General features: G+C 41.1%; 2 protein-coding genes across 4 annotated transcripts in view; one reads left to right on the top strand and one right to left on the bottom strand.

Moving 5' to 3' along the window:
- The window catches only part of ubac2 (UBA domain containing 2), a 246,884-nt gene that overhangs the window by 45,240 nt on the left and 174,475 nt on the right, over positions 1-27,169 (top strand). The window lies entirely within an intron of this gene.
- gpr18 (G protein-coupled receptor 18) lies at positions 305-5,773 on the bottom strand. 2 transcript variants are annotated; one of them, XM_043691303.2, is made up of 3 exons: positions 5,656-5,773; positions 4,532-4,615; positions 305-3,110 (listed from the first exon to the last, which is right to left on the bottom strand). In XM_043691303.2, exon 3 carries the CDS (start codon positions 3,076-3,078, stop codon positions 2,098-2,100), a length of 981 nt encoding a protein of 326 aa, XP_043547238.2. In that variant the 5' UTR covers positions 3,079-3,110; positions 4,532-4,615; positions 5,656-5,773; the 3' UTR covers positions 305-2,097. The 2 variants fall into 2 exon arrangements, with proteins under 2 accessions (XP_043547238.2, XP_043547240.2); XM_043691305.2 differs by lacking the exon at positions 4,532-4,615.

Genomic DNA, 27,169 nt, shown 5'->3' with positions numbered 1-27,169 from the left:
TTATAGCTCTGAACTCTATGATGTCTCTGATGATGGACATTGCAAAAGATTGATGCATTTTTATTTGTATCCCAAAATGGAGCTGAGATACAGCTGGGATAGTGAGTATTGTAGTATGTTGAACTAAGTTCTGCTTATTTCAAATTTTAAGGTTGTACATTTCACCCCCTTGCTGTACATAACTTGTCAATAAATCACCTTTGTGATGCACATTCTTAAATGGAATTTTTCTGTGAAATAGTTGGTAATGTGGGTTGTAAAACAGTCTTTGAGTGCTGCATATTTGTCAAATATACAAGGAAAATTCAAGTGTCAATTTAATTGAATCACACATTACAAATATGATCATTGTTGTAATAAAATATGCAACCATTTTCACATTTGCAAAGCAGCAAATTATCGAAGACCCATTGATGTGAGATCAAAAATCCATATGGTTGGTCAAAGCCATTTAGGCGATCCATCCAGGGATGCCTTACTCAAACTTTGCCCATGAAAACAGCCAGTGATCTTTTAAACTGTTCCAGCTATTATCGCCTTAACAGTTCCACCGAAAAAACTGCTACAACTGTTGATCTGTCATTGTGTGACAGAGATTCTCCTGAGATCTGCCCTAAATTTGCATTATATGAGTTTGAACTCATATCCTCCAGTCCTGATTTTAATTTGAAGAACTGTTCCAGAATTAGTTTATTGTATATTTCTGTTAAATCCTACTTCCTGTCTAAGCTAAAAAGTCAAAATATTATTCTTATTCACACACTTACATTAGGGATTAATCTTCATTTCTGCACAACATTCAGGTTAGGCCCTTGTGTCCTGATCGTGATAACAGGATACATTGGGCCAAATCCTTGAAAAAGAATGGTGAGCTGATAATGCGTCCATTATTACCATGTAAATCAAGCAGCAAATTCAGGAGATGAAAAACAACAAAATGAATATTAAAACTTCAGATCTTACTGCTTGATTTTTATTACTATGTTGTTTTCTTCATACAAACAGCATCTCCCCTTCAGACTCCCCATTATTGATAAAAACCTGCAGAATTTGCAAAATAATTGTCCATTAAATAAGCCATAGAAACTAAAGGCTGATAATTGATTGCATAAATACCCTTTTACTAATCCGCTACTAATGAATCACCTCAGCCCAGAATGTAAGCAGTTTAGAATGGTGAATCTCATTCTTCTGGCAATGAATTCTTAGAAGTTATTTTCTCTTGCTCTCTTAATACTATTTTCCTTTCTCATATTTTGTACTTTTTTCTGTTGTTGGTTACACTTTAATTTGATCTTGTTCAGTAAGGGAATCAAATGTTATGGAAAAGGACAGGAAAGTGAATGTGAGGAATATTGACTCAGGCATGATTCTATTGAATGGTACAGCAGGTTTGAGAGACAAATGATCTACTCCAGTTCCTGTTTCTTATAGTCTTCTGATCACACTATTTTCTTTTCCATCATTGTTCTGTCTCTATCTCAGTCTTGAAATCCCATCATTTAAGAAGATAACTGTTTCTCCTATTGTTCACTGAGATTGTAATTGTCCTTTTGCCCACAATGCATTGATATTAGATCAAGCCTTCAGCAGATTATGGGTGAAACTGTTTCAAGCTGATGGGTGAAGGCTCAAGTCTCACTAAGGAGCCATCAAGCGAGAGCTCATTTTTTCAAGATTTGAACTGAAGAGAGTATTGTACATGTTACATGTCACCTCTTCTGAGTTGATGATCCAGTAACATGATGGTCGATAGTTAAATTACAAAGAGGCATCATTTCAGTATCAGATGTTCAAGTGATGTGTAAGCATTTATTCAGGTTAGATTTGGTGAGAACAGTTTAACAGAGCATTTTATAGAATTACATTTGCCTGAAGCCCTGACTAACTAACTTTCTTCCACCAGCTCCATCAGAACAGGTAAATTCTTGTGATTGTGTGTGGGGTGTGACATAGCTATTGCATTTCTGTAGTCACCCCTTTTCAAAAGCATTTCATTGTGTAACATACTTTGAGATGACAGGAAACAATATAAGTGCAACATATTTGTCAATTTTCTCTTTCGAATTAAAAGTATCTCTCATTTGCTTTATTTATTTACATGTCACTGATGTTAATGTTGCTTAATGAACGGAAGCTCCCAGTTCTAAAGCTTTTCCGTCGTACACTCCGCAGATAGTTCCGATAGTAGATGACACTGATAACTCTGGCTTGAAAGTGCTTTGACACTATATAGTACAGAATTATGTCAAGGCAAGTGCTGAGATTCATCAAGAATGTAGTGAAGGCAGCCCAGGGATTGAAATCAGTGTGGCCACTTTGTAACAGTAATAAAACAAAACAGATATGATAGGGAACGAAACAAACTAGCACTTGAACAATGAGTGTCACAATTATTTTGATAGATTTTTCTTTAGTTTTTGGCTTCAGTTTAGATGTTTTTCCTTTAAGAAGATTGTTGATGATGATACAGTAACATCCAATCATAATGAAAAGGGGTAGGAGAAAAAAGAAAATCACCCGGATAAAGTTCACACTGTTTGCTTCTTTGAGGTGTATGATGTCAAGCATTTTTAGGCAGGTTGTGAAGTTTGACACCTTGTCAGGATCATTCTTTGAAAACATAAATGGCAGAACAGACACAGTGGTCATTATCCAGATTCCAATACAGCTTGCTGCAGCTTTGCCAATGTGGCGAAGTTCCTTGCTATGTTTGGGTTGGACCACTGCCATGTAACGGTCGACACTGATGAAGGCTAAAAGCCACAGAGCAATGCTGGGGTAAAATATAGTCAGGGCAGCATTGATGCGGCAGAAGACGTCACCAAAGGGCCAGTAATTCTTCCCATAGTAGATCATACGGAAAGGCAACAATATTACAAAGATGAGGTCCAACAGTGCAACATTTGTCATATATATGTTCACAGACGTGCCTTTTTTGGTAGTGCAACTGAAGACCCAGATAGCGGTCACATTAACAGCCAGCCCAATTATGAAAAGAATGCTGTAAAAGATAATTGCCCCTATTCTGAACTCCGGGGGCTGCAGGTCCACGAGGTCATTGTTCTCAAATTGCATGTTTAGAACGTTGGTTTGCAACTCTCATAACCCTGGAACATAGATGCATGAACAAAAAAAAATGTTCAATAAATGCTCGTATATAGCAAGCACAGCCAAAGAAATATTCCATTTGCTCCAATAGTCCACATTGATATTTAGGCTTCACACACATCTCTTCTCGCTATCTGTTACCACTCCTCTTCATTACATCTGTTGGAGTTCCCTCTAATCCGTTCTTCCTCATGGGTTTATGTATTTCCTGTAAATTTATCTCTGCTAGTTGTCACAAACATTCCATATTGTAGAAAGTTTTATAATCTCAGCACCCTCTGCCTAACAAGAATTCTCCCGAATCCCCAATTGGATTTACTAGTGACAATTTTAAATAGCCCCCAGTTACAGTCTGATCTTTCCCCAAGTGAAAACTCTTGCCTCGGTGTATCCTATTAAAAGCTATTCATAACCTTAAAGAACTCCTCACTCAGGCTTCACTTTTCCCACAGCAGGGATTCTAGCCTGTTCAGGCCAAATTAAACTTGTTTTATTAACCTGAAAAGCTTCCTAAGGTAAGAAAAGCCCCTCTATCATAATCCATTCTTCATGCTCAAAATTCATACCAGAGCATTTCAAAACAAATTAATTAGTTTTGAAGTGCAATCAGAACTTTTGGGTCAGCAATGGCATCATCCATTTTGCTTCTAGGTTCACAACAGCAGCAAAGATGTGGAGGTGCCGATGTTGGACTGGGGTGGACAAAGTTAAAAATCACACAACTGTGTTATAGTCCAACAGGTTTATTTGGAAGCACTAGCTTTCGGAGCACTGCTCCTTCATCAGCTAGCTGTGGACCTGTGTCTTATGATCCTGCTGCACAACTACCTGATGAAGGAGTAGTCCTCCAAAAGATAGCACTTCCAAATAAACCTGTTGGACTATGACCTGGTGTTGTGTGATTTTTAACTAACAGCAGCAAAAGCAGAGTAACAAGCCAAATGTTGATAGTGATGAGAGTTAAAAGCTGTAAAAGTAGAAGGTTCTCACAGCAAAACCACCTAATGTTTGGAGCATACATCCTGCTGTTAATACAATTTTTATGTGGCCATTTATGGACACCACCCTCTCTGCCAATAAGATGGAAGCAAGGGTGGACCCTTTGCCAGGATTCACAGCAAACAGTTTACTTGACACCAGAATCCATTCAAGAAGAATGTGTAGCTAACAGAACATATATTAATAACCTCAGTGAAGTCTTTTGTTAAAGACACCAACTTATAATTTTGTAGTGCCTCTAAAGCATCATTTAGAATATACTGCTTTCCTACATTATTTCTTGTTGATTTAATTTAAAATCTTCAAACACATGACTGAAACAATACCAATGTCTCCAGGATCATTTCTCTAACAAAGTACAGTGTGTGTGGAATAATTATGTAATGCAAACAAAATAGGTAAAATCAATCCAGTTACTTACTGCACAATGGTGTCCAGGTGTGTTTGCTGGGATTACCCAATCAAATCCATCTTGACTAGGATGTCTCCATGGACAAAGTTTATACTGTGAACAGTAACTTGAAAATTCAGCTTTATGTAAGCTTAGTGCGGCATTCTGTCTGTGTTATCTAAATAGCTAGTCTCTGGAGTGTCAGGGCTGGTGGGGGTGGTGAGAACACTTGATTCAGTCAGACACAGAACTGTCCAGTGGAAAATTTTATTGCCCATGAATTGGTGGTCACATTTTCTGACAGATAGTGACTACAGTCAAGTTGGTCCCTGTTAAGTATGACTGCGTAAGGGAGCTGAGCTAACATTTGAAGAGATCAGAATTATGAACCCAGCTTTGGTTCAACATCAGTCTGGTTAATCCAGCTATTGTATGAAGATTGACCAGAACATACAGAAAAAAAAGATATAATAATCCTATATATCTTGTCAAATAAAGGATGTTACAGTATATTAAAAAAAGCCTTTTATCTTTCATAAAATACCACCACAAGTGAACTAGATTGATTTGCGATGTCAGATATCAGATTGCTTGACTTACACAGTGAAGTGAGTGATTGCTGGTTCTTATCGCGTATATAAACCGCTTTTGTAAAACAATGTTAATTAAGCTAAGTATAGAAATGAAAACGCATTCACTGGAGACTATAACTCTTCCACAGACAACATTGGATTGAATTTGAATTTTGCATTGTTACTGTTGGAATGATTCATTGCAGAAGCAGATTATTTAGCTCAATGTGTTAGTGTCAGAGCTATCCAACTCTTATAATACTTTAATCGAACAGATGTTGATAAACAAACAAATCAAATTTGGTATAAATAATATTCATGTCAATTTACAAGTTGATATATATGGAATGAACTATTGCAGTCTGCAGCTTTTTTATTTTTGAGGGGCTGGTTTAAAACTTGGACTTCGTTATAGCCATTTTCAAAAATCATTGTTCTGGAACTCTAGGCCTTCATAATGAAGTACAGTTCAGCGTTTATCTTTCTGAATATCATTTTCTGTTGCTCAAAGCAAAGATTACAATTGGGAGTATCTTTAAACAAATAATTCCACGTTAAAATATAGTATTTGGATAATCTTACCTTAATTGGACTGTCCAAGACGCCGGATTTGAATAAGTAGTTGAATGTAAAGGAAATGTGTGTTTCCCCTTGATCTCGTTATGTTTCGCAGGCTTCTAAAATAGTAGTGAAGTGTTTGCAGATTGCTGCATTTGTTAAGGGCGGAAGTACTGTCGCAAACGCCTAAGCTGAGCTTGACACTGGTCATGTTGGGAACTGTGCAGCTTCTTTCAAGATTAGTTGCACAGACTGCCTTCCTCATATTAGACTCAATGAAGATCTTTCGATTCTTCTGTGTGGCTTTTAGATTTCTGTGTCTATTTCATATTGTTTCAGTAACAATATCAAAGTACTGAACTTTGAATAAAAGATTGGTTTTTGAAAACTTGCTTCTTGTTTCAAACAAAGCAATCACTTACGCAAGGAAACAAAGCATAACTCTCAGATGTGATTGTACTATTCTTTAGAAAATGTACTTCGTTTTTTTCTGTTCAATGATAGGCGATCAAAAGGAAAAAAATACAATTTCAAAGCTTTAAAATCTTGACCATTTATAGAGTCATAGAGATGTTCAGCATGGAAACAGACCCTTCGGTCCAACCCATCCATGCCGACCAGATATCCCAACCCAATCTAGTCCCACCTGCCAGCACCCGGCCCATATCCCTCCAAACCCTTCCTATTCGTATGCCCATCCAAATGCCTCTTAAATGTTGCAATTGTACCAGCCTCCACCACATCCTCTGGCAGCTCATTCCATATATGTACCACCCTCTATGTGAAAAAGTTGCCCCTTAGGTCTCTTTTATATCTTTCCCCTCTAACCCTAACCCTATGCCCTCTAGTTCTGGACTCCCCAATCCCAGGGAAAATACTTTGTCTATTTATCCTATCCATGCCTCTCATAATTTTGTAAACCTCTTTCAGGTCACCCCTCAGCCTCCGACGCTCCAGGGAAAACAGCCCCAGCCTGTTCAGCCTCTCCCTGTAGCTCAGATCCTCCAACCCTGGCAACATCCTTGTAAATCTTTTCTGAACCCTTTCAAGTTTCATAACATCTTTCCGATTGGAAGGAGACCAGAATTGCACACAATATTCCAACAGTGGCCTAACCAATGTCCTGTACAGCCGCAACATGACCTCCCAACTCCTGTACTCAATACTCTGACCAATAAAGGAAAGCATACCAAACGCCTTCTTCACTAACCTATCTACCTGCGACTCCACTTTCAAGGAGCTATGAACCTGCACTCCAAGGTTTGTTTGTTCAGCAACGCTCCCTAGGACCTTACCATTAAGTGTATAAGTCCTGCTAAGATTTGCTTTCGAAAAATGCAGCACCTCGCATTTATCTGAATTAAACTCCATCTGCCACTTCTCAGCCCATTGGCCCATCTGGTCAAGATCCTGTTGTAATCTGAGGTGACCCTCTTCGCTGTCCACTACACCTCCAATTTTGGTGTCATCTGCAAACTTACTAACTGTACCTCTTATGCTCGCATCCAAATCATTTATGTAAATGACAAAAAGTAGAGGGCCCAGCACCGATCCTTATGGCACTCCACTAGTCACAGGCCTCCAGTCTGAAAAACAACCCTCCACCACCACCTTCTACATTTGAGCCAGTTCTGTATCCAAATGGCTAGTTCTCCCTGTATTCCAGGAGATCTAACCTTGCTAATCAGTCTCCCATGGGGAACCTTGTCGAATGCCTTCCTGAAGTCCATATAGATCACATCTACTGCTCTGCCCTCATCAATCTTCTTTGTTACTTCATCAAAAAACTCAATCAAGTTTGTGAGACATGATTTCCCACGCACAAAGCCATGTTGACTATCCCGAATCAGTCCTTGCCTTTCCAAATACATGTACATCCTGTCCCTCAGGGTTCCCTCCAACAACTTGCCCACCACCGAGGTCAGGCTCACTGGTCTATAGTTCCCTGGCTTGTCCTTACCACCCTTCTTAAATAGTGGCACCACGTTTGCCAACCTCCAGTCTTCCGGCACCTCACCTGTGACTATAGATGATACAAATATCCCAGCAAGAAGCCCAGCAATCACTTCTCTAGCTTCCCACAGAGTTCTCGGGTACACCTGATCAGGTCCTGGGGATTTATCCACCTTTAACCGTTTCAAGACATCCAGCACTTCCTCCTCTGTAATCTGGACATTTTGCAAGATGTCACCATCTATTTCCCTGCAATCTATATCTTCCATATCCTTTTCCATAGTAAATACTGATGCAAAATATTCATTTAGTATCTCCCCCATTTTCTGTGGCTCCACACAAAGGCTGCCTTGCTGATCTTTGAGGGCCCCTATTCTCTCCCTAGTTACCCTTTTGTCCTTAATATATTTGTAAAAACCCTTTGGATTCTCCTTAATTCTATTTGCCAAAGCTATCTCATGTCCCCGTTTTGCCCTCCTGATTTCCTTCTTAAGTGGGAAGTTATATGGACAAGTTTTTTTATTTTCATGTTACAAACCATATACTATCAACAGGAAATGTGGCGAATCGGAACATACTGCACTTTCATTTTCCTCAGAGAACAAACAGCCTTTAAAATACTTTGACAATATTCTATGACAGTGTTAAAATAAATCGAGATGAATATCTAAAGCTTACACAGTGTAAAAACATTTCCCATCAATATTAGGTATCAAGTTTTTGATTGCCATTTTAACACTCAGCCATTTAATATTCTAACAGTTCTTTTCAATAATGTTGTGCTTTACTTTGGCCTTTTTTTAAAGATGTTTAGATTTTTAAATTTTCCAAATTAATCTTCACGAGTCGAATGATCATTGTGAAGCTTCAAGGCTGAGGCTGGAACTTGGACTTCAACTTATTGGGTTTTGTGTAATAGCAAAAATAACTAAAATGAAAGCATTCTTTCAGTTCTGTTTTCTTTATCATTTGTGTGTATATACATTTGTTATATATTTATTCTTGGATGTTGGTTTTGGTGACAAAGCTAGCAGGTATTGTTCATCCCTAATTTTCCTGGTGAAGTTGGTTGTCAGTTGCCTTCTTGAACAGCTGCAGTCTGTGTGGTTCAGGTACACCCACAATGCTGTTTGGAAGGGAGTTCGGGATTCTAATTCAGTCATGATGAAGAAACAATGTTATTGTTCCAAGTCAGGATGAAATGTGACATGGTGGAGAATTTGCTGGTGGTGGTGTTCATAGAAAATAGGAGCAGGAGTAGACAATGTAGATCCTTGGGGCCTGCTCCATCATTCAGAACAAACATGGCTTATCATCAACCTTAATTCCATTATCCTCTACCGTTGTGCCATATATCCCTTAATTCTCTAAGAGACCAAGATTCTGACCATCTCATCTTTAAATATATTCTGTGATACAGCATCCACAACCCTCTCGGGCAGTGGTTTTCAACAGGTGTGCCATGAAATGTTTGGAAAACAACACTGTCTTACCTGGTGTCAACATTGTGTTTATGCTTCCAATCTCTTCCACAGCCTCTGTGTGTATTATTGAAGGCAGTATCTGCTGACACAGGCATCTCCCGGCCTCCAGAACCTCTCATGCATAGACTTCTATCACCACCTTTTAGTGGCTTTTGTGTGGAGATTTGTAACTGTGAATGCAAGAGAAGGGAAATCCACTTGATTATGCAGCCTCTTTTGTGCAAGTGTTGGACTAAACATTCAATATGAGCACTTGCAATGATTGTGTATCATTTATCATATGACAAGAAACAGTGTTTACACAGTTAAGAGAGACACAATTGAAATAACTGTTGAACTAGCCTGCTTGCTTGAATATGTTTCTATGTTAACACAGACTTTAAGGTGAATATTTTTGGATTTTTTTTTACTTATGCAATTGATCTAAGTCGTAGATTCGAAAAAGAAATGGATAAGTTTCTTATCAAAATCGGTGATTCTTCTGCTAATTCAGTCATCGATGAAACATTTGAAATTCAGTGTAAAACGGGCAAGAACTGTTCAAGGACAGTATAATGAGAGCTATCTGGCCTTTGGATTTTCATAGACAGGAGATTGCCCCTTACCTGAATGTCTCATTTTCAGAGAGAAATTGTTGAATACTGTGATGATACCAAGTAGGTTAAGATGTCATTTACAGATAAAGCATCCATCTCATGTAAACAACACATATCAATACTTGATATGAAGAAAATATCAAGAAGCAGGTCCAACACTGGATGGATAAAGCTCAAGAGGCTAGTTACCTAGTGCCTGAGCTTACAGCAAAATCAAAGGAGGCTCCATACCAATGCTGAAACCTTAATCATACCTGATATAAAAAAGGTTGTAGGACCTAATTCTGCAAAAGAGATCAATGAAATTCCAGTCTCTGATAATACAGTTAAATGGCCAATTGACAGTATGTCAGTTGATATTGAAGCAATGCTGTAAGAGGAGTAAGCTGCGAATGGGAAGTTTGCTTTGCAGATTGGCGGGTTCACCAATACAAGTGAACATTTCCAGCTGCTGGAATATTCAGTAGTTGATGGGAAGTTCATTAAGGCTGATGGATTTGAAATATCAATGCTTTTGATTCTTCTTTGATTTGTATGCATTATGTTGCAAACCTCTCTAGTAAGTCCACAACCGTAGTAACTGCAAGCAAATATGTCGTTTATGAGCATTCAATTCATCCAAAAAAAGTGGATGCGCCGTGGAATCATTGAAGTGTGCCTTGATGTTGAAAAGGCTGGGAACCACTGCTCTAGGGTAGGGGATTCCAAAGATTTAAAACCTATCATGTGAAGAAATGATCTCATCTAATTCCAAGATGATTGGCCCCTTCCTTTGAGACTATACCTCCATGTTCTATATCCTTCCATTTGGAGAGACATGTGCCTGCTGCCCTTGTTTGTAGGAGATCATGAATTTTGAAGGTACTGTGAAGGAAACTTGGTGATCAGCTGCATAGTTCCATCACTGTTCATTGATGATGGATGGAGTTAATATTTAAGCTCTTTGATGAAGTAGACAACTTTGTCCTGGATTGTGTCCACCTGCCTGAGTGTTTTTGGAGCTGGACTTGCACAGGCAAGTTGCAAGTATGCCATTATAATTCCTCTTCAATTGTGCCTTGGAGGTCACAGAAAGACTTCAAGAAATCACTTGAGTAAAGACTGTAGCTTTTTATTTTCCTGTTTTGTTGATTGTAAACTAAAATGGAAAAGTGACTTTTAAAAACCAAGTATAATGGAAGGGCTTACTGCACATTTTCAGTAAATCACTTTTAAGTTCATTGGACATGTGTTTACACTGCTGCTTTGATCAACCAGTGGGGAGGCTTATTGCAGATAGGCTGACACCAAAGAGTGTGTACAAAGTGAGTTTCAGCTAGCAACAAGTAGTTTTTGTAGTTGTGACCAGTTGTTGATGACAGAAATCTTTAGCTTGCCAACAACTATATGGTTGAGTCCTGGGCAGCGTTCTCTCTAAACTGCACAGCTATGCACACATGTCAGCACACTGATTATGGCATTTACTACTGGTTTTGGAAGTCATTGTCATGCATGGACTTTAAAGCCCTCTGCAGCTGGCAAGCAAATTTACAAGGTCTCTGGTCCTGGGTAACTGAATAGCTTGTGGGTGTGAAAGATATGGCCAGAAGCCTTTGGACCTCCTGACAGGTGGTGGTGTGTCTCTCCTGCACTAAATAAATCCTGAAGCCTAAAATAAGCCAACGTTTTTTTCTTTCAGCAGTTGGTTAAAAACTGTTGGTTTGAACCAATAAGTTAGAGGTGAAATAATTTGTGAGCTGGTCGCTGTGGGTCTTCTGCAAGGGACTGAAAAGTGTCTGGAGAAGTGAGATTGAAGAACAGGAAGTCATGAGAAGCAAAAGAACCCTGTGAAGAGGGGCCATTGAACAGCCTTCCAGTTTTTTTCTGTTCCCTCATAACACTAATGTTTCGTGTCTGTGTGTGTTTTATATAGATACACACACATACACATACAGGGGACTTTTACAAGGGTGTAGAGTTCATAGTTGTTTATCTATTATTTGAATCTATTAATTTGTTATAGTAATAATTCTTGTTCAGTACATGATTTCTGCACCCCAACTGTTAAAACAGAAAACAGGTAAATTGGGGGATTTTGTGTACTTCGATGACATCTTTAACTTTTCTGATGCATTCTAGAATATTAGGGCCTAATTTCAAGTGCACTACCAAAGTGCAACATGATGCTTGCTGCAGAATACCCAAGCTCTGATCTGCTCTTCATGGAGTCATAGATTCATATAGCGCAGAAAAGGCCCTTTGGCCCGTTGAGTTTGCACCTACATATTTACCACTAAAGGTGCACTACTTTCCTGCACTTGTCCCATGTCCGTGAATTTAATGATATTTGAACTGCTCATCCAAATAGCTTTTTAAAGGTTGTAAGGTTTCTGGCCTCCACTATCTTCCCATGCCAGATTCCCACCACCTGCTGACTGAAAATGTTATTTTTCCCAAATCCCCTCTGAATCTCTTGCCCCTTACCCTAAAACGATGCCCTCTCATGATTGACCCCTCAACCAAGGGGAACAGCTGCTCTCTGCTCACCTTGTCCATACCCCTCAATATTATACACCTTAAATATATACTTAAACCCCTCAATTTTCTCTGCTTTAAAGTAAATAGTCCAAATCTATTCTAGTCTCTCCTTATTGCTCAGTTTCTCCGTCCCAGGCAACATTCTGGTGAATTTGCTGGTGTATCTCCTCCAGTGTTGTCACATCCTTCCTGTAGTGAAGTGACTAGAACAGCACACTATTTATATGGTTAGTCCAATTACATTTTCAATTAAAGATGACCCTCAGCATGTTAATGTGGGGCATTTGACAGTAATAATGTAATTGAGTGTCATTGAGAAGTGTTTTGATTAGTTGAAGATCCTCATTAACTGCCACTTGTGTGGTGCATTTAACACTTATCAGCTAACACTTGGATGTTGTTTCCTGTTTGTGTTACAATTGTTACATTTCTGAAGAACTATTAATATGGCTGAACACTGTACAATCATCAGTCAGTAACCTACTTCTGAGCATGCATTGAAGAAAAAGGGCATCTGAAGATGGTTGGTCGAAAAGTTCCTACAACGTTGACCTGAGACTGAGCTGATTGGTTTCCATAATAGCTCTGTGACTCCACTGTTGTATCATGGAACAAGGTCACTTATCCCATTGTGTTTGTCCTAGCTCTTTGAGAGAACTGCAACTGTGTGTGGAGTTTGCACATTCTCCCCGTATCTGTGTGGGTTTCCTCCGGGTGCTCCGATTTTCTCCCACAGCCCAAAGATGTGCAGGCCAAGTGAATTGGCCATGCTAAATTGCCCATAGTGTTCGGTGCATTAGTCAGAGGGAAATGGGTCTGGGTAGGTTACTCTTTGGAGGGTCAGTGTGGACGTGTTGGGCTGAATGGCCTGTTTCCACACTGTAGGGAGTCTACTCTAATCTAATCTAATCTAATCTAATCTAATCTAAATAACTATGCAGTTTCCACCCATGACCTTTACCACCTAGAAGGACCAGGAAACACCACCCCCTGTAAGTTCTCATCCAATCCACACCATCCTGACCTGGAATTATATCATCATTCCTTCACTGTCATTGTGTCATAATCCTGGAGCTCTCTTCCTAAAGGCATGGTGGATGTTGCTACTGCACTGAGGACTGCAGCAATTCAAGAAGACAGCTCACCACCACTCTCTCAAGGGCAATTTAGAGATGGACAATAAAAGCTGGCCTAGCCAGTGATGCCTACATCACATAAATTAATTCTAAATCCCCCTTTTTTAGATTAGATTAGATTACTTACAGTGTGGAAACAGGCCTTTCGGCCCAACAAGTCCACACCGACCCGCCGAAGTGCAACCTACCCAGACCCATTCCCCTACATTTATCCCTTCACCTAACACTACGGGCAATTTAGCATGGCCAATTCACCTCACCTGCACATTTTTGGACTGTGGGAGGAAACCAGAGCACCCAGAGGAAACCCACGCAGACACAGGGAGAATGTGCAAACTCCACACCGTCAGTCGCCTGAGGCGGGAAATGAACCTGGGTCTCTGGTGCTGTGAGGCAGCAGTGCTAACCACTGTGCCACCGTGCCGCCCACTTTTGAAAGTTGTTATTTAATCGGCAACCACTACCCTTTCAGGCAGAGCTTTCCAGACCATCACAATTTTGCTGCAACAAACTTATTCTCCTCAGCTGACCCGCTGGACCTTTTGCCTGTTATCTTGAATCTGTATCCTCTGATTTACCTGTTCTTCTGCTGCTGGAAACAGTTTCTTATTATCAGCTCTATTGGAAAGTCTTGATTTTGGACACCTCTATTAGCATTCCCCTTAGTCTTCTCGGCTCAAAGGAGAATAATCCCTGTTTCCCATGTCTCACCATTTTATTGAAATTTTTCATCACTGAAATTTTACATAAACTTTCCTCTGTACTTTCCAAAATTTCTGAACATCCTTCCAAAAGTATGGTACCCCCTCAGAATTGGATACTACAAGCCTAATCATGCAATAACCAATGTTTTAGCAAAATTTCATGGCTTTTGTACTCTATGATACTGTTTATAAAGCTGAGAATATAGAATGTGTTTATAGGTTTTTTTCAACTTGTTCTACTCATTTTAATGATTATACGTAGATCTCCAATTAAGATGCCATGTTTATAATTAACAACTTGTTCTAAAATTGAAACCTGCAAAATGATTTTATTTCAAGTTCCTCTGACCTGAAGTAGAATGTTGTACCTCCAGCGTGTAGCACAGGCAGCACTCAATCACTGTTCACCTCCTGATAATGCACCACTTCCTCATGGTGAGCTGCCTTTTTGAACTGCTGCAGTCCCTATGCTCTAGGTATACGCACAATTCCATTAGGGAGAGAATTCCAAGATGTTGACCCAGAAAGATTGGCAATATATTTCCAAGTCAGATGGGAGGGGAACTTGCCAGTGATGGTGTTCCGATGTATCTGCTGCCCTTGGGTTGTGGGTTTGGGAAGTGCTGTCTAAGAATCTTTGATGAATTTCTTGTAGATAGTACACACTGCTGCTACTGAGCATCAGTGGGGAGAGTGGGTGCTTGTGGATGTGGTGACACAGTTCAGTGATCTCTCAGTATTGCTACCGCAGCAATGCAGTGCTCTTTCAGTACTGCTATTCTCACCATGCATCTTTCCCTCAGTACTGCCTATGATACTGCCCTGCTGGCATTGCAGCAGTTCCTCAGCACTACCCTTTCTGGTAGTGCAACTCTCCCTCGGCAATGCCCTTTTGACACTACACTCTTCCTCCATTTGTGCAGCACTTTCTCAGTACTATCCCTCCATTGTACAGCACTCCCTTAGTACTGTCCTTCCAATGATGCAGCTCTCCTCCAATACTGTCCCTCCAACAGTGCAACACTCACATAGCTTTGACCTTCCGACAATGCAGTGTTTCCTCACTACTGACTCTCCAGAGCTCAATTTTTCTTTGAACTGGACAACAAAGAGTTGTAATGCTCCCTTAGACTGTGGATTGCTAACATGGATATTTGTGTTCCTATTTCTGCTGCTGTGGGTCTTGAACCCATAACATTATGAAGTAGACAAGTGTACGACAGACTAAACCAAAGTGAACATTTAGGCTGCTATCTTGTTTTACTCAATAGTCCTCTTGACAAAACAGAAGTTTAATCATGATGATATGGTCTTCCTGTGCTATGTTGCAAACTATGAAAGCTTCACTTGTCCCTTGTCACCACATATGCAGGAAGTGTGTGCAGCTCAGCTTTTTAAAATTCTCTTGTGGGATATGGGCGTCACTAGCTGGCCAGCATTTATTGTCTTCTAGCTGCCGTTGAGAAGGGGAAGGTGAGCTGCCTTCTTGAACCACTGCAGTCCGTATGCTGTAGGTAGGTGCATAATTCCATTAGGGAGAGTATTCCAAGATGTTGACCCAGAAAGAATGCCAATATATTTCCAGGTCAGATGGTAGGGGAACTTGCCAGTGCTGGTGTTCCGATGTATCTGCTGCCCTTGTCCTTCTAGATGGCAGTGGTTGTGGGTTTGGGAGGTGCTGTGTTAGAATCGTTGGTGAATTTCTGCAGTGCATCTTGTAGATAGTACACACTGTTGCTACTGAGCATCAGTGGTGGAAAGAGTGGATGCTTGTGGATGTGGTGCCAATCAAGTGAGCTGCTTCAACCTGGATGGTGTCAAGCTCCTTTAGCGTTGTTGGAGCTGCACCCATCCAAGCAAATGGGGAGTATTCCATCACACTCCTGACTTGTGACTTGTTGACAGGCTTTGCGGAGTCAGGAGGTGAGTTCTTCGCTGCAGTGTTCCAAGACTCTGACCTGCTCTTCTCGCCACTGTATTTATATTATGAGTCTAGTTGAGTATGTGGTCAATTATAATCCCCTAGGATGTTAATAGGGGAGGATTCAGTGATATAACTGCATTGAATGCCAAGGGACTGTAGTTAGTTTGACTTTTTATTGGAGATGGTCAGAGTCTGGCATTTATGTGGCAGGTGTAGAGCATTCACTGTAGAGCATTCACATTTGCGATGCTGTGTGTGTCAGTTTAGTATGTTCAGTGAGGTGTGCCCACTGCAAGTGATGACTGAATAGGCAGAAAGGGCATCTGTGACAACCATACAGAGTAGAGGAAGGCAGATAGTTCTGGAGTCCCCTGTTTCCATCCCCCTTTCTAACAGATAACACCATTTTGGATGCTGTTCGGTGTGATGACTATGCAGAGAAAGCAATGCATGTTAATTTCATGGCAATATGGGTGGGACTGCTGCACAAGAGGGAATGAAGACGAACGGCAGGGTTTTAATGGTAGGGGTGAAGTGTATCCCAGGCTGTTGAGTGAGGCAAGGGAGGAAATAGAGGAGTTGCCATGAATCTTCAATTCCTTCTTGCCACAGGAGAGGTGCCAGAGGACTGGACAACAGCCAATGCGGGCACTGTTGTTCAAGAAGGAAGCAAGCAAGTGATGAACTAGCAAACTACAGGTCAATCAGTCTAACCTCAGTGGTGAGCAAACTCTTCGAAGTAGTTCTGAGGGACAGTATCAATCTGCACTTGGAGAGGCAAGGATTCATCAAGAATAAACAAATCCATGCTGATAAGGGGAGATAATGTCTAACCAACTTGATTGATTTTCAAAGAGGTGACGGCATAGTTAACGGCAATGCATTCAACATCACATACTTGAACTTTAGCAAGGTTTTTGATAAGGTCCTGCATGGGAGACTGCAGGGAAGGTGAGAGCTCATGAAATCCAAGAAAATTTGCCAAATGGCTGAGTGGCAGGAGCAGAGGATGATGGTAAAGGACTAGTTTTTTCGTTGCAAGTCTGACCAGTGGAGTTCATTGGGGCTCATGCTTTTTGTGGTATATATGAATGATTTAGAATTGAATGTATGGGGTTGATTGGTGACCCTCAGGCTAAACCACCACCAGTCGTCTCTCTGTGATGAGGGAGCAGCCCTACAGTCTGGTGGAACTGTGACAACTTTACTTTTCCTGTTTGGTAGGGGTAGAAACCCTCATAGCATTTAAAAAGTATTTAGGTGTACACTTGCAATGTCAAGGCAAGCGAAGCTCTGGGCCAAATGCTGGAAAATGGGATTGGAATAGTTAGGTGGTTGTTTTTGATTGGCACAGACTCAAAGGCTGAAGCTGCTTTTTTTGTGTTATAATCCTCTATGATTCGTTGATTGCAGTTTGTTCATATGCCTTTTTCAGCCACAATTTCTTGGAAGTTTTCAAAACGCATTGTTAACACACCCCTGACAAAAAGAAAATAACTTTTTTAGCAGACCAATTTATTTTTAAACCAAGTCATAGAGTCATAGTCATAGCGATGTGCAGCACGGAAGCAGACCCTTCAGTCCAACTCATCCATGCCGACCAGATATCCCAATCCAATCTAGCCCCACCTGCCAGCACTTGGCCCATATGCTTTCAAATCCTTCCTATTCATATACCCATCCAGATGCCTTTTAAATGTTGCAATTGTACCAGCCTCCACCACTTCCTCTGGCAGCTCATTCCATGCACATACCATCCTCTGAGTGAAAAAGTTGCCTCTTAGGTCTCTTTTATATTTTTCCCCTCTCACCCTAAACCTATGCCCTCTAGTTCTGGACTCCCCCACCTCAGGGAAAATACTTTGTCTGCTTATCCTATTCATGCCCCTCATGATTTTATGAACCTCCAAAAGGTCACCCCTCAGCCTCTGACGCTCCAGGGAAAACAGCCCCAGCCTATTCAACCTCTCCCGCTCGCTCAAATCCTCCAACCCTGGCAACATCCTTTAAATCTTTTCTGAGCCCTTTCAAGTTTCACAACATCTTTCCGTTAGGAAGGAGACCAGAATTGCACGCAATATTCCAACAGTGGCCCAACCAGTGACCATTACAGCCGCAACATAACCTCTCAACTCTTATACTCAATATTCTGACCAATAAAAGAAAGCATACCAAACGCCTTCTTCTATCCTATCTACCTGCGACTCCACTTTCAAGGAGCTATGAACCTGCACTCCAAGATTTGTTTGTTCAGCAACACTCCCTAGGACCTTACCATTAAGTATATAAGTCCTGCTAAGATTTGCTTTCCCAAAATGCAGCACCTCACGTTTACCTAAATTAAACTCCATCTGCCACTTCCCAGCCCATTGGCCCATCTGATCAAGATCCTGTTGTAATCTGAGGTAATCTTCTTCACTGTCCACTATACCTCCAACTTTGGTGTCATCAGCAAACTGACTAGCATGGGGCGGTATGGTGACTCAGTGGTTAGCACTGCTGCCTCACAGCACCAGGGTCCCAGGTTTGATTCCAGCTTCAGGCGACTGTCTGTGTGGAGCTTGCACAATCTCCCCGTGTCTGCGTGGGTTTCCTCCGGGTGCTCTGGCTTCCTCCCACAGTCCAAAGATGTGCAGGTCAGGTGAATTAGCCATGCAAAATTGCCCATAGTGTTAGGTGTATTAGTCAGAGAGAAATGGGTCTGGGTGGGTTACTCTTCGGAGGGTCGGTGTGGACTTGTTGGGCCAAAGGGCCTGTTTCCACACTGTATGGAATCTAATCTAATCTAATCTATAACTGGTCTATAGCTCCTTTGCTTGTCCTTACCACCCTTCTTAAACAGTGGCACCACATTAGCTAACCACCAGTCTTCCAGCACCTCACCTGTGACTATCGATAATACAAATATCTCAGTAAGAGGCCCAGCAATCACTTCCCTAGCTTTCCACAGAGTTCTAGGGTACACCTAATCAGGTCCTGGGGATTTTTCCACTTTTATGCGTTTCAAGACATCCAGCACATCCTCCTCTATAATGGACATTTTTCAAGATGTCACCATCTATTTCCCTACATTCTATATCTTCCATGTCCTTTTCCACAGTAAATACAGATGCAAAATACTCGTTTAATATCTCCCCCATCTCCTGCAGCTCCACACAAAGGCCTCCTTTCTGATCTTTGAGGGGCCCTATTCTCTTCCTAGTTACCCTTTTGTCCTTAATGTATTTGTAAAAATTCCTTTGGATTCTCTTTAACTCTATTTGCCAAAGCTATCTCATGTCCCCTTTTTGCCCTCCTGATTTCTCTCTTAAGTATACTCCTACTGCCTTTATACCCTTCTAAGGATTCATTCAGTTTATCCTGTCTATACCTGACATATGCTTCCTTTTTCTTAACCAAACGCTCAATGTCTTTAGTTATCCAGCATTCCCTATGCCTACCAGCCTTTCCTTTCACCCTGACAGGAATATACTTTCTCTAGACACTCATTATCTCATTTCTGAAGGCTTCCCATTTTCCAGCCGTACCTTTACATGCAAACATCTGCGCCCAATCAGCTTTTGAAAGTTCTTGCCTAATACCGTCAAAATTGGCCTTCCTCCAATTTAGAACTTCAACTTTTAGATCTGGTCTATCCTTTTCCATCACTATTTTAAAACTAATAGAATTATGGCCACTGGCCCCAAAGTGCTCCCCCACTGACACCTCAGTCACCTGCCGTGCCTTATTCCCCAAGAGTAGGTCAAGTTTTGCACCTTCTCTAATAGGTACAACGACATACTGAATCAGAAAAATTGTCTTGTACTCACTTAACAAATTCCTCTCCATCTAAACCCTTAACACTGCCTGTCTATGTTTGGAAAGTTAAAATTCCCCACCATAACCACCCTATTATTCTTACAGATAACTGAGATCTCCTTACAAATTTGTTTCACAATTTCCCTTTGACTATTAGGGGGTCTATAATAGAATCCCAATAAGGTGATCATCCCTTTCTTATTTCGCAGTTCCACCCAAATAACTTCCCTGGATGTATTTCTGGGAATATCCTCCCTCAGTACAGCTGTAATGCTATCCCTTATCAAAAACGCCACTCCCCCTCCTCTCTTGCCTCCCTTTCTATCCTTCCTGTAGCATTTGTATCCTGGAACATTAAGCTGCCAGTCCTGCCACATCCCTGAGCCACATTTCTCTTATGCTCACATGCAAATCATTTATGTAAATGATGAAAAGTAGTGGACCCAGCACCGATCCTTGTGGCACTCCACAGGTAACAGGACTCCAGTCTAAAAAACAACCCTCAACCACCACCCTCTATCTTCTACCTTTGAGCCAGTTCTGTATCCAAATAGCAAGTTTGCCCTGTATTCCATGAGATCTAACCTTGCTCACCAGTCTCCCATGGGGAACCTTGTCGAATGCCTTACTGAGGTCCATATAGATCACACCTACCGCTCTGCCCTCATCAATCCTCTTTGTTACTTCTCCAAAAAACTCAATCAAGTTTGAGAGACATGATTTCCCACACACAAAGCCATGTTGACTCTCCCTAATCAGTCCTTGCTTTTCCGAATACATGTACATCTGGTCCCTCAGGATTCCCTCCAACAACTTGACAAGCACCCACGTAAGTGTATTTTCATGTGCATTTTGATAAAACTGTTTTCTGAATATTAACATTCCCTTTTTGAGATGCTGTATCAGTTCAGAATAATTTATAATTATTAGACACCAGTTTTGCATTAATACAGTGTCATCAGAGATCCTTTGCCTTTTGTGGGCCTCTACAATGTTGCTTTAAAAAAGGGAGTCTCAAAAATATTTTTTCTGCATAAACCTTGATGTGAATTTTCTAAGATTTATTGCACAATAACTAAAACGAGCACACATTATTTCAGTTACCATTTGGGCCACGGCACGGTATCTCAGTGGTTAGCACTGCTGCCTCTCAGCACCAGGGTCCCAGGTTCGATTCCAGCCTCTGGGGACTGTTTGTGTGGACTTTGCACATTCTCCCCGTGTCTGCGTGGGTTTCCTCTGGGTGCTCCGGTTTCCTCCCACAGTCCAAAGATGTGCAGGTCAGGTAAATTGTTCATTCTAAATTGCCCGTAGTGTTAAGTGCATCAGTCAGAGGGAAATGAGTCTGGTGGGTTACTCTTCGGAGGGTTGGTGTGGACTAGTTGGGCCAAAGGGCCTGTTTCCACACTAAAATAAAATGGGTGGTACAATGGTTAGCACTGCTGCCTCACAGCGCCAGAGACCCAGGTTCAATTCCCACCTCAGGCAACTGTCTGTGTGGAGTTTGCACATTCTCCCCGTGTCTGCATGAGTTTCCTCCGGGTGCTCTGGTTTCCTCTCTCAGTCCAAAAATGTGCAGGTTTGGTGAATTGGCCATGCTAAATTGCCCGTAGTGTTAGATGATGGGGTAAATGTAGGGGAATGGGTCTGGGTGGGTTGCTCTTCGGAGGGTTGGTGTGGACTTGTTGGGCTGAAGGGCCTGTTTCCACCCTGTAAGTAATCTAATGTAATCTAATGCAAAGCAAATAACTATTTTATGTAATTTTGATTCTATCTTTTGTCAGAGAAGTTACCTCTTTTACTCCCCACTTCCGGTCTTCCATTCTTCTCTTAGTTCATCTCCAAAGTCATTTGTCTACAATCCAAATTTGTGCAACTATTTCCACCACCCCTCCCAACACTCATTCACAGTGTCCAGTTTATCCAAGGTTCAATTTCTAGATCTCCACTCTGCAGTTGTTCACATTTTATTAATAGCACCCAGTGTATCTGAATCAGGAAGTGAAAATTCAGTTAAGATTCATGATCCTGCTCTGTTATTTATCAGCCATTGCTCAGCTGACTGCACAGAGGTCAAAGGTTGAGAATTCAGGTCCCCTTTCTAAAGAATTGAGCACAAAATGCAGGTCAGTGCTGGAGGAATGCTGCAGTGTCAGAGGGTTGGTACTTTGTGATGCCATATGGTGCTGTTTAAATGCACATTTGTCATGATTTCTATCTTTCCATTATACCGGCTCAGACATCCCTATATATGAATACTCAATGTGGACCAGCCACCTGCCTAGATGCCCCTAGACTGGTGGTATAATTATGACATTATCAGTTAAGAAACTGGACCAGAGGTGAAGCTTCTTGTAAAAAGGAGGTTGAAATGGAAGGGAAAGTAGTTTGGTGAGGGAATGGGGAACTTTAATGTCTGCAGCTTGGGTGCTTCCGCATTTGACTAGCATACTGTACTACTCATTAGTCTGTTTCTGTCTCTGCTTGTCTCTAAAATTATATCTTTGTTTTGCAGTGAAGGGTGTCAGCTTATTTTTTGTCAATATCTGCGACTTTTCTTTAGATAGTTTGTGAATGACAGTGGAAGTTTCAGCAGAAACTAGAACACTTCTTATCCACTCCCTGTTGTCAACATTGAGCATTCTCAACGCAGGTATGAGGATCAATAAAGGGATACAACTTACCGTAATGGATTTTAGCCATTACTGAAGGTCAGAAATATATTCTTTACATTGTTAGTGTAATTATTCAAGACCCTCTTCAGAAGCTTGAGCACAGAAAGGCTAGCCAATTCTGATGCAGCACTGAGGGAGTTGCTGCTGCATTCATAGAATCCCTGCAGTGTGGAAGCAGACTATTCGCCCCATCAAGTCCACACCGACCCTCTGAAGTGCATTCCTTTCAGACCCATCAGCTACCCTATCTCTGAAACCCTGCATTTCCCATGGCTAACCCATCAAGCCTGCACATCCTGGGGCACTATGGGCAATTTAACGTGGCCAATCCACCTAGCCAGCACATTTTTGGAACTGGGGAGGAAACTGGAGAATCCAGAGGAAACTCATGCAGACACCAGGAGAATGTGCTAACTCAATATAGACAGTCACACAAGGCTGGAATCGAACCTGGTCCCTGATGCTATGAAGGAGCGGTGCTAACCACTGAGCCACTGTGTTAACCCAAAATCTTCTTCCTTGACCAGGAATCGAATCTGGGCCATGGCAATGAAAGCACCAAATCCTAACCAGTAGACCACCAAGGAGGTGCCATTTTCAAGATGAGATATTAAACTCAAGATCCCATTTGCCGTTTTAGGTGGATGTAAAGATCCCATGGCAATGATTAGGAGGAAAGCTGGTGCTTTTTGAAGTTCTAGCCAATATGTATGAATCAGCATCTCCAAAAAGAAAGTGTTATCTGCTCATTATCTTTTTGTGGAAGCTTTCTACTTGAACGTTTTCTACAGAAGAAAATCAAATCTGTCTTTTTCTTTAATTGTTTATGTTAGTGAATAATTTTAACTGAAATAGTGATTTAATCTTAGAGAAAATATTTTTCTCCAGTTAAAGCAAGTTTTCCAGATCAAAATATAACATCGATTTAGTCACAAGATTTTCAGTGTAAGCTTTGGACTGAATCTGAGTGTCATATGTGTTTGTGTGTGGTGTGGTATTTTACAGTCTAGCTGGAAATTTCAGTTGCTATGGCAACATGCACTTTCATAGGTATGTTGTAATTTGGAGCTCATCACATGGCTGATGATGAATAGCTTCCAGTCTAGCCGCCTGCCATTGATGTGTGTTGGAACCATTTGTAGGTTGGTAGTCAACCTGTTTGGCCATTACGTCCTGGAGTGGAACTTGTACCTGGAATTTCTGACTCAGATGCAGGGTCACCACCTGCTGCACCACAAGACCACCTCGTGTTTGAGTTGACAAGGATCAACTCTTAAAGATGATGTGTGCTGTCTACTGCTAATGCTTGTTCAGAGTCATAGAGTTATACAGCACAGAAACAGACCATTTGGTCCAGCTCGTCCATGCTGACCAGATATTTTAAATTAATCTAGTCCCATTTGCCAGCTTTTGGCCCACTTTATTGTTTGGTTAAATGATGTTTTAATTAAGCCTTTTAGCTATATTATTTAATTTGCGCAATACGAATAACTGGATAATTCAAAAGCATTTTAAGCAAACATCAACTTCCAATGAATAAGAGCAGGGTGCAGATACATGTTTTGGGATGAGGTCATGGAAGGGGGTTGAGCAACTGATGATAAACAATTTCCAGTTTTATACTCCCAGTTCATACCAGGCATTACTAAGTGTGTTGTTTACACAGGTTTTAGACATCGTTTGATGTGATGTAACAATTTCAAAGATATTAGCCAATGTTAGTGTTGCTTCATTATTAAATTATTGATCACTGTGAAATCCAAGAGTGCCCCCTGCTGGAGTTTGAACTAATTGATTGTCAATGATTTTTTACAAGAAGCCTTTATGTAGTGACACACACCAGGCAAATTCTAACCCCTATGCTCATTGCTAATATTCTGATATACATGCATTAGTCTGCCCAGAGGTATTGACTACCCAGACATATATTGAGGGGCTCTATATTCAAAGAGGATCATCAGCAACTTTCATAGTTGGAATCAACAAAATGTGAATATTTTGTTGTTTATATAGTTGAAAAAGCACAGGTGAACAGACATGTTTGATTAAGGAGTGAGAGCACCATATATGGAATGGGATAATGGTTCAGGGTCATCGTCACACAGCACAGAAATAGACTCTTCAGTCCAACTCGTCTGTGCCAAACAGACATCCCAATCTGACCTAGTCCCATTTGCCAGCATTTGGCCCATATCTCTCTAAATCCTTCATGTACCCATCCAGAAGCCTCCTAAATGTTGTAATTGTACCAGCTTTCTCCACTTCCTCTGTCAGCATGTTCCACGCGTGCACCACCCCCTGTGTGAAAAAGCTACTCGTTAGGTCCTTTCTAAATCTTTCCCCCTCACCTTAAACTGATGCCCTCTAGTTTTGGACTCCCCCACTCTCGGAAAAAGACTTTATAAACTCTATAAGGTTACCCCTCAGCCTCAATACTCCAAGGAAAAAAGCCCCAGCCTATTCAGCATCTCCCTATACCTCAACCCTCCAGTCCCAGCAACATCCTTGTAAATCTTTCCCACACCTTCTCAAGTTTAACAAGATCCTTCCTGTAAAAGGATCCTGTATCTGACCATAATTGTATGTCGTATTCTAAAAGTGGCATCACCAATATCTTGTACAGCCACAAAATGAAGTCCCAACTCCGATACTCAATGGTCTGACCAACGAAGGTAAGCATACCAAATGCAGCCTTCACAACCCTGTCTACCTGCAACTCTATTTTCAAGTAACTATGTACCTTCATCTCTAGGCCTCTTTATTGAGCAACAGTCTCCAGGGCCCTACCATTAACTGTATAAGTCCTGCCCTGGTTTGCCTTACCAAAATGCAACACCTCACATTTATCTAAATTAAACTCCATCTGCCACTCCTTGACTCATTGGTGCATCTGATCAAGGTCCCATTGTACTCTGAGGTAATCTTCTTCACTGTCCGCTACACCACCAATTTTGGCTTAAAGTGCCTCCTTAGTAATTGGGAGATCATGAGTTTGTGTTATCTCAGTGATATCTTTCTTCCAAATCAGCCTTTCAGTGAAGCTGTGTAGAAACAAATATGTCACCATGTTCTGCTTGTAGATAGGTGCAGACAAGACCTCTACCTTAGAGTACTATGTACAAGTACTATGGCACAGCGATATTGCTCATATCTCTGGAGCAAAAGGCCCAGGCTGAACTCCTACCTGCTCCAGAAGTGTCTAATACATGTCTTTGAACATATTCATTCAAAAGGTTTTGGGAGCATTATATAAAGAGGTAGGCTTCTTTCCTCTTTGGAACATTGTTAATGTCACTGGACTATTAGTCCAGGACCTCAGATTAACAATTTTGGACTTAGATTCAAATCCTGCTAGTTTTCTAAGTTTCCTTTGATGATTTGGTTTATGTTAGTCTTTGTTTGATAACTGTTCTAGCCAATTTGGTTTAATTAGTTCATTTGTACTTTATTTTTTTTGTAAATATATTTTTTAGCAAATTTTTTTAACTTTACAAACATATAAAATTATTGAAAAATACAATCAATAACAAATATCAGTATAATAAAAAGAAAAAACCTACAAATTACCATACAGCTACTGTCTACTAACTACCAACCTATCCTATAATACAAAACAAACCCTAACACTGTGCAAAGCAACACCAATAAATAAGTAAATAACTATTAGATCAAACAAAAAGCAAAAAAAACCCCACAAAATACAGAACAGAACAGCTATGCTTGGCGCAAAGCTCCCAAACAAAGGAACGGGAGCATTGTATATATACTGTATTAACTAAGGAGACCCCCCTCCAGGGACCAGGGCTTGACAAACCTAACCATCCTGGTTAAAGAAACACCCTAGTTAAGATAACTGACAGATCTATATCCAAATAACTCAAGTAGGGCTGCCATGTCTTATAAAAATGGTCTGTTGTGTGGTGCACCATGTATGTAAAAAAATCCAAGGGAATGTGCTCCATAATTAATTTGTGCCATCACAGCAAGCCCGGTGGGTTTTTAGACACCCAGTTCATCAGAATGTTCTTCCGTGCACAATATACAAGAATAATAAATAGCTTCTTCCCATGCCCGTCTAAAGATGGTAAATTCGGTAGACCTAAGAGGAGAGATATCGGGTCTACTTTAACTTCAGTCCTCAATACCCTCCCTATCTCTCCTGCCACGGCGCTCCAATAAACACGGAGCTTGTGGCATGTCCAGAAGCAATGGGTAAGAGTACCTATACTTATCTTACATTTGGGGCACACTGAAGATATCCCTTTTTTAAACTTTGCCAGATGATCTGGTACCTGATGAGTCCTGTGCAGAATTTTTAACTGCATGGTGCATGTCCTATTACAGATTAAGATCTTTCGAGTATTCTCCCATGTTTCAGAAGAGATCTCCACTACTAGCTCTTGCTCCCAGACCTCACATAACCGGTTAATATCCTGCCAGGCCCTGCCACCCAGCAGGTGATAGAGGGCACTAACCAAAAGGGTGCTTGTGGAACATAGCAACAACCTCTCGGTGTCAGGCTTATAGGCCTTAGTGAGAAGAGTAGTCTTCTTCTGGATGAAATCCCTAACCTGAAAAAAACGGAAAAGATCTCTGCTTGGCAACCTGTATTTGCCGCTCAGTTGCTCAAAAGACATCATAACCTCCCCCTCAAACAAGTCTCCCAAACTAGAAACTCCTCTCGCTGCCCATAGTTTGAACCCTGAGTCCATCATCCCTGGTCGGAACCCTGGCATGTCAACTATAGGTGT

Source organism: Chiloscyllium plagiosum, unplaced genomic scaffold (assembly GCF_037043375.1).
Source record: "Chiloscyllium plagiosum isolate Xiang-an unplaced genomic scaffold, Cpla_swu_hap1 HiC_scaffold_6, whole genome shotgun sequence".
Taxonomy (NCBI): Eukaryota; Metazoa; Chordata; class Chondrichthyes; order Orectolobiformes; family Hemiscylliidae; genus Chiloscyllium; species Chiloscyllium plagiosum.
This window is presented reverse-complemented; position numbering and strand designations above follow the sequence as displayed.

Bases quoted from the DNA above. Each gene is read 5' to 3' on its own strand.
- gpr18 (XM_043691303.2), bottom strand. From the start codon at position 3,078: ATGCAATTTGAGAACAATGACCTCGTGGACCTGCAGCCCCCGGAGTTC.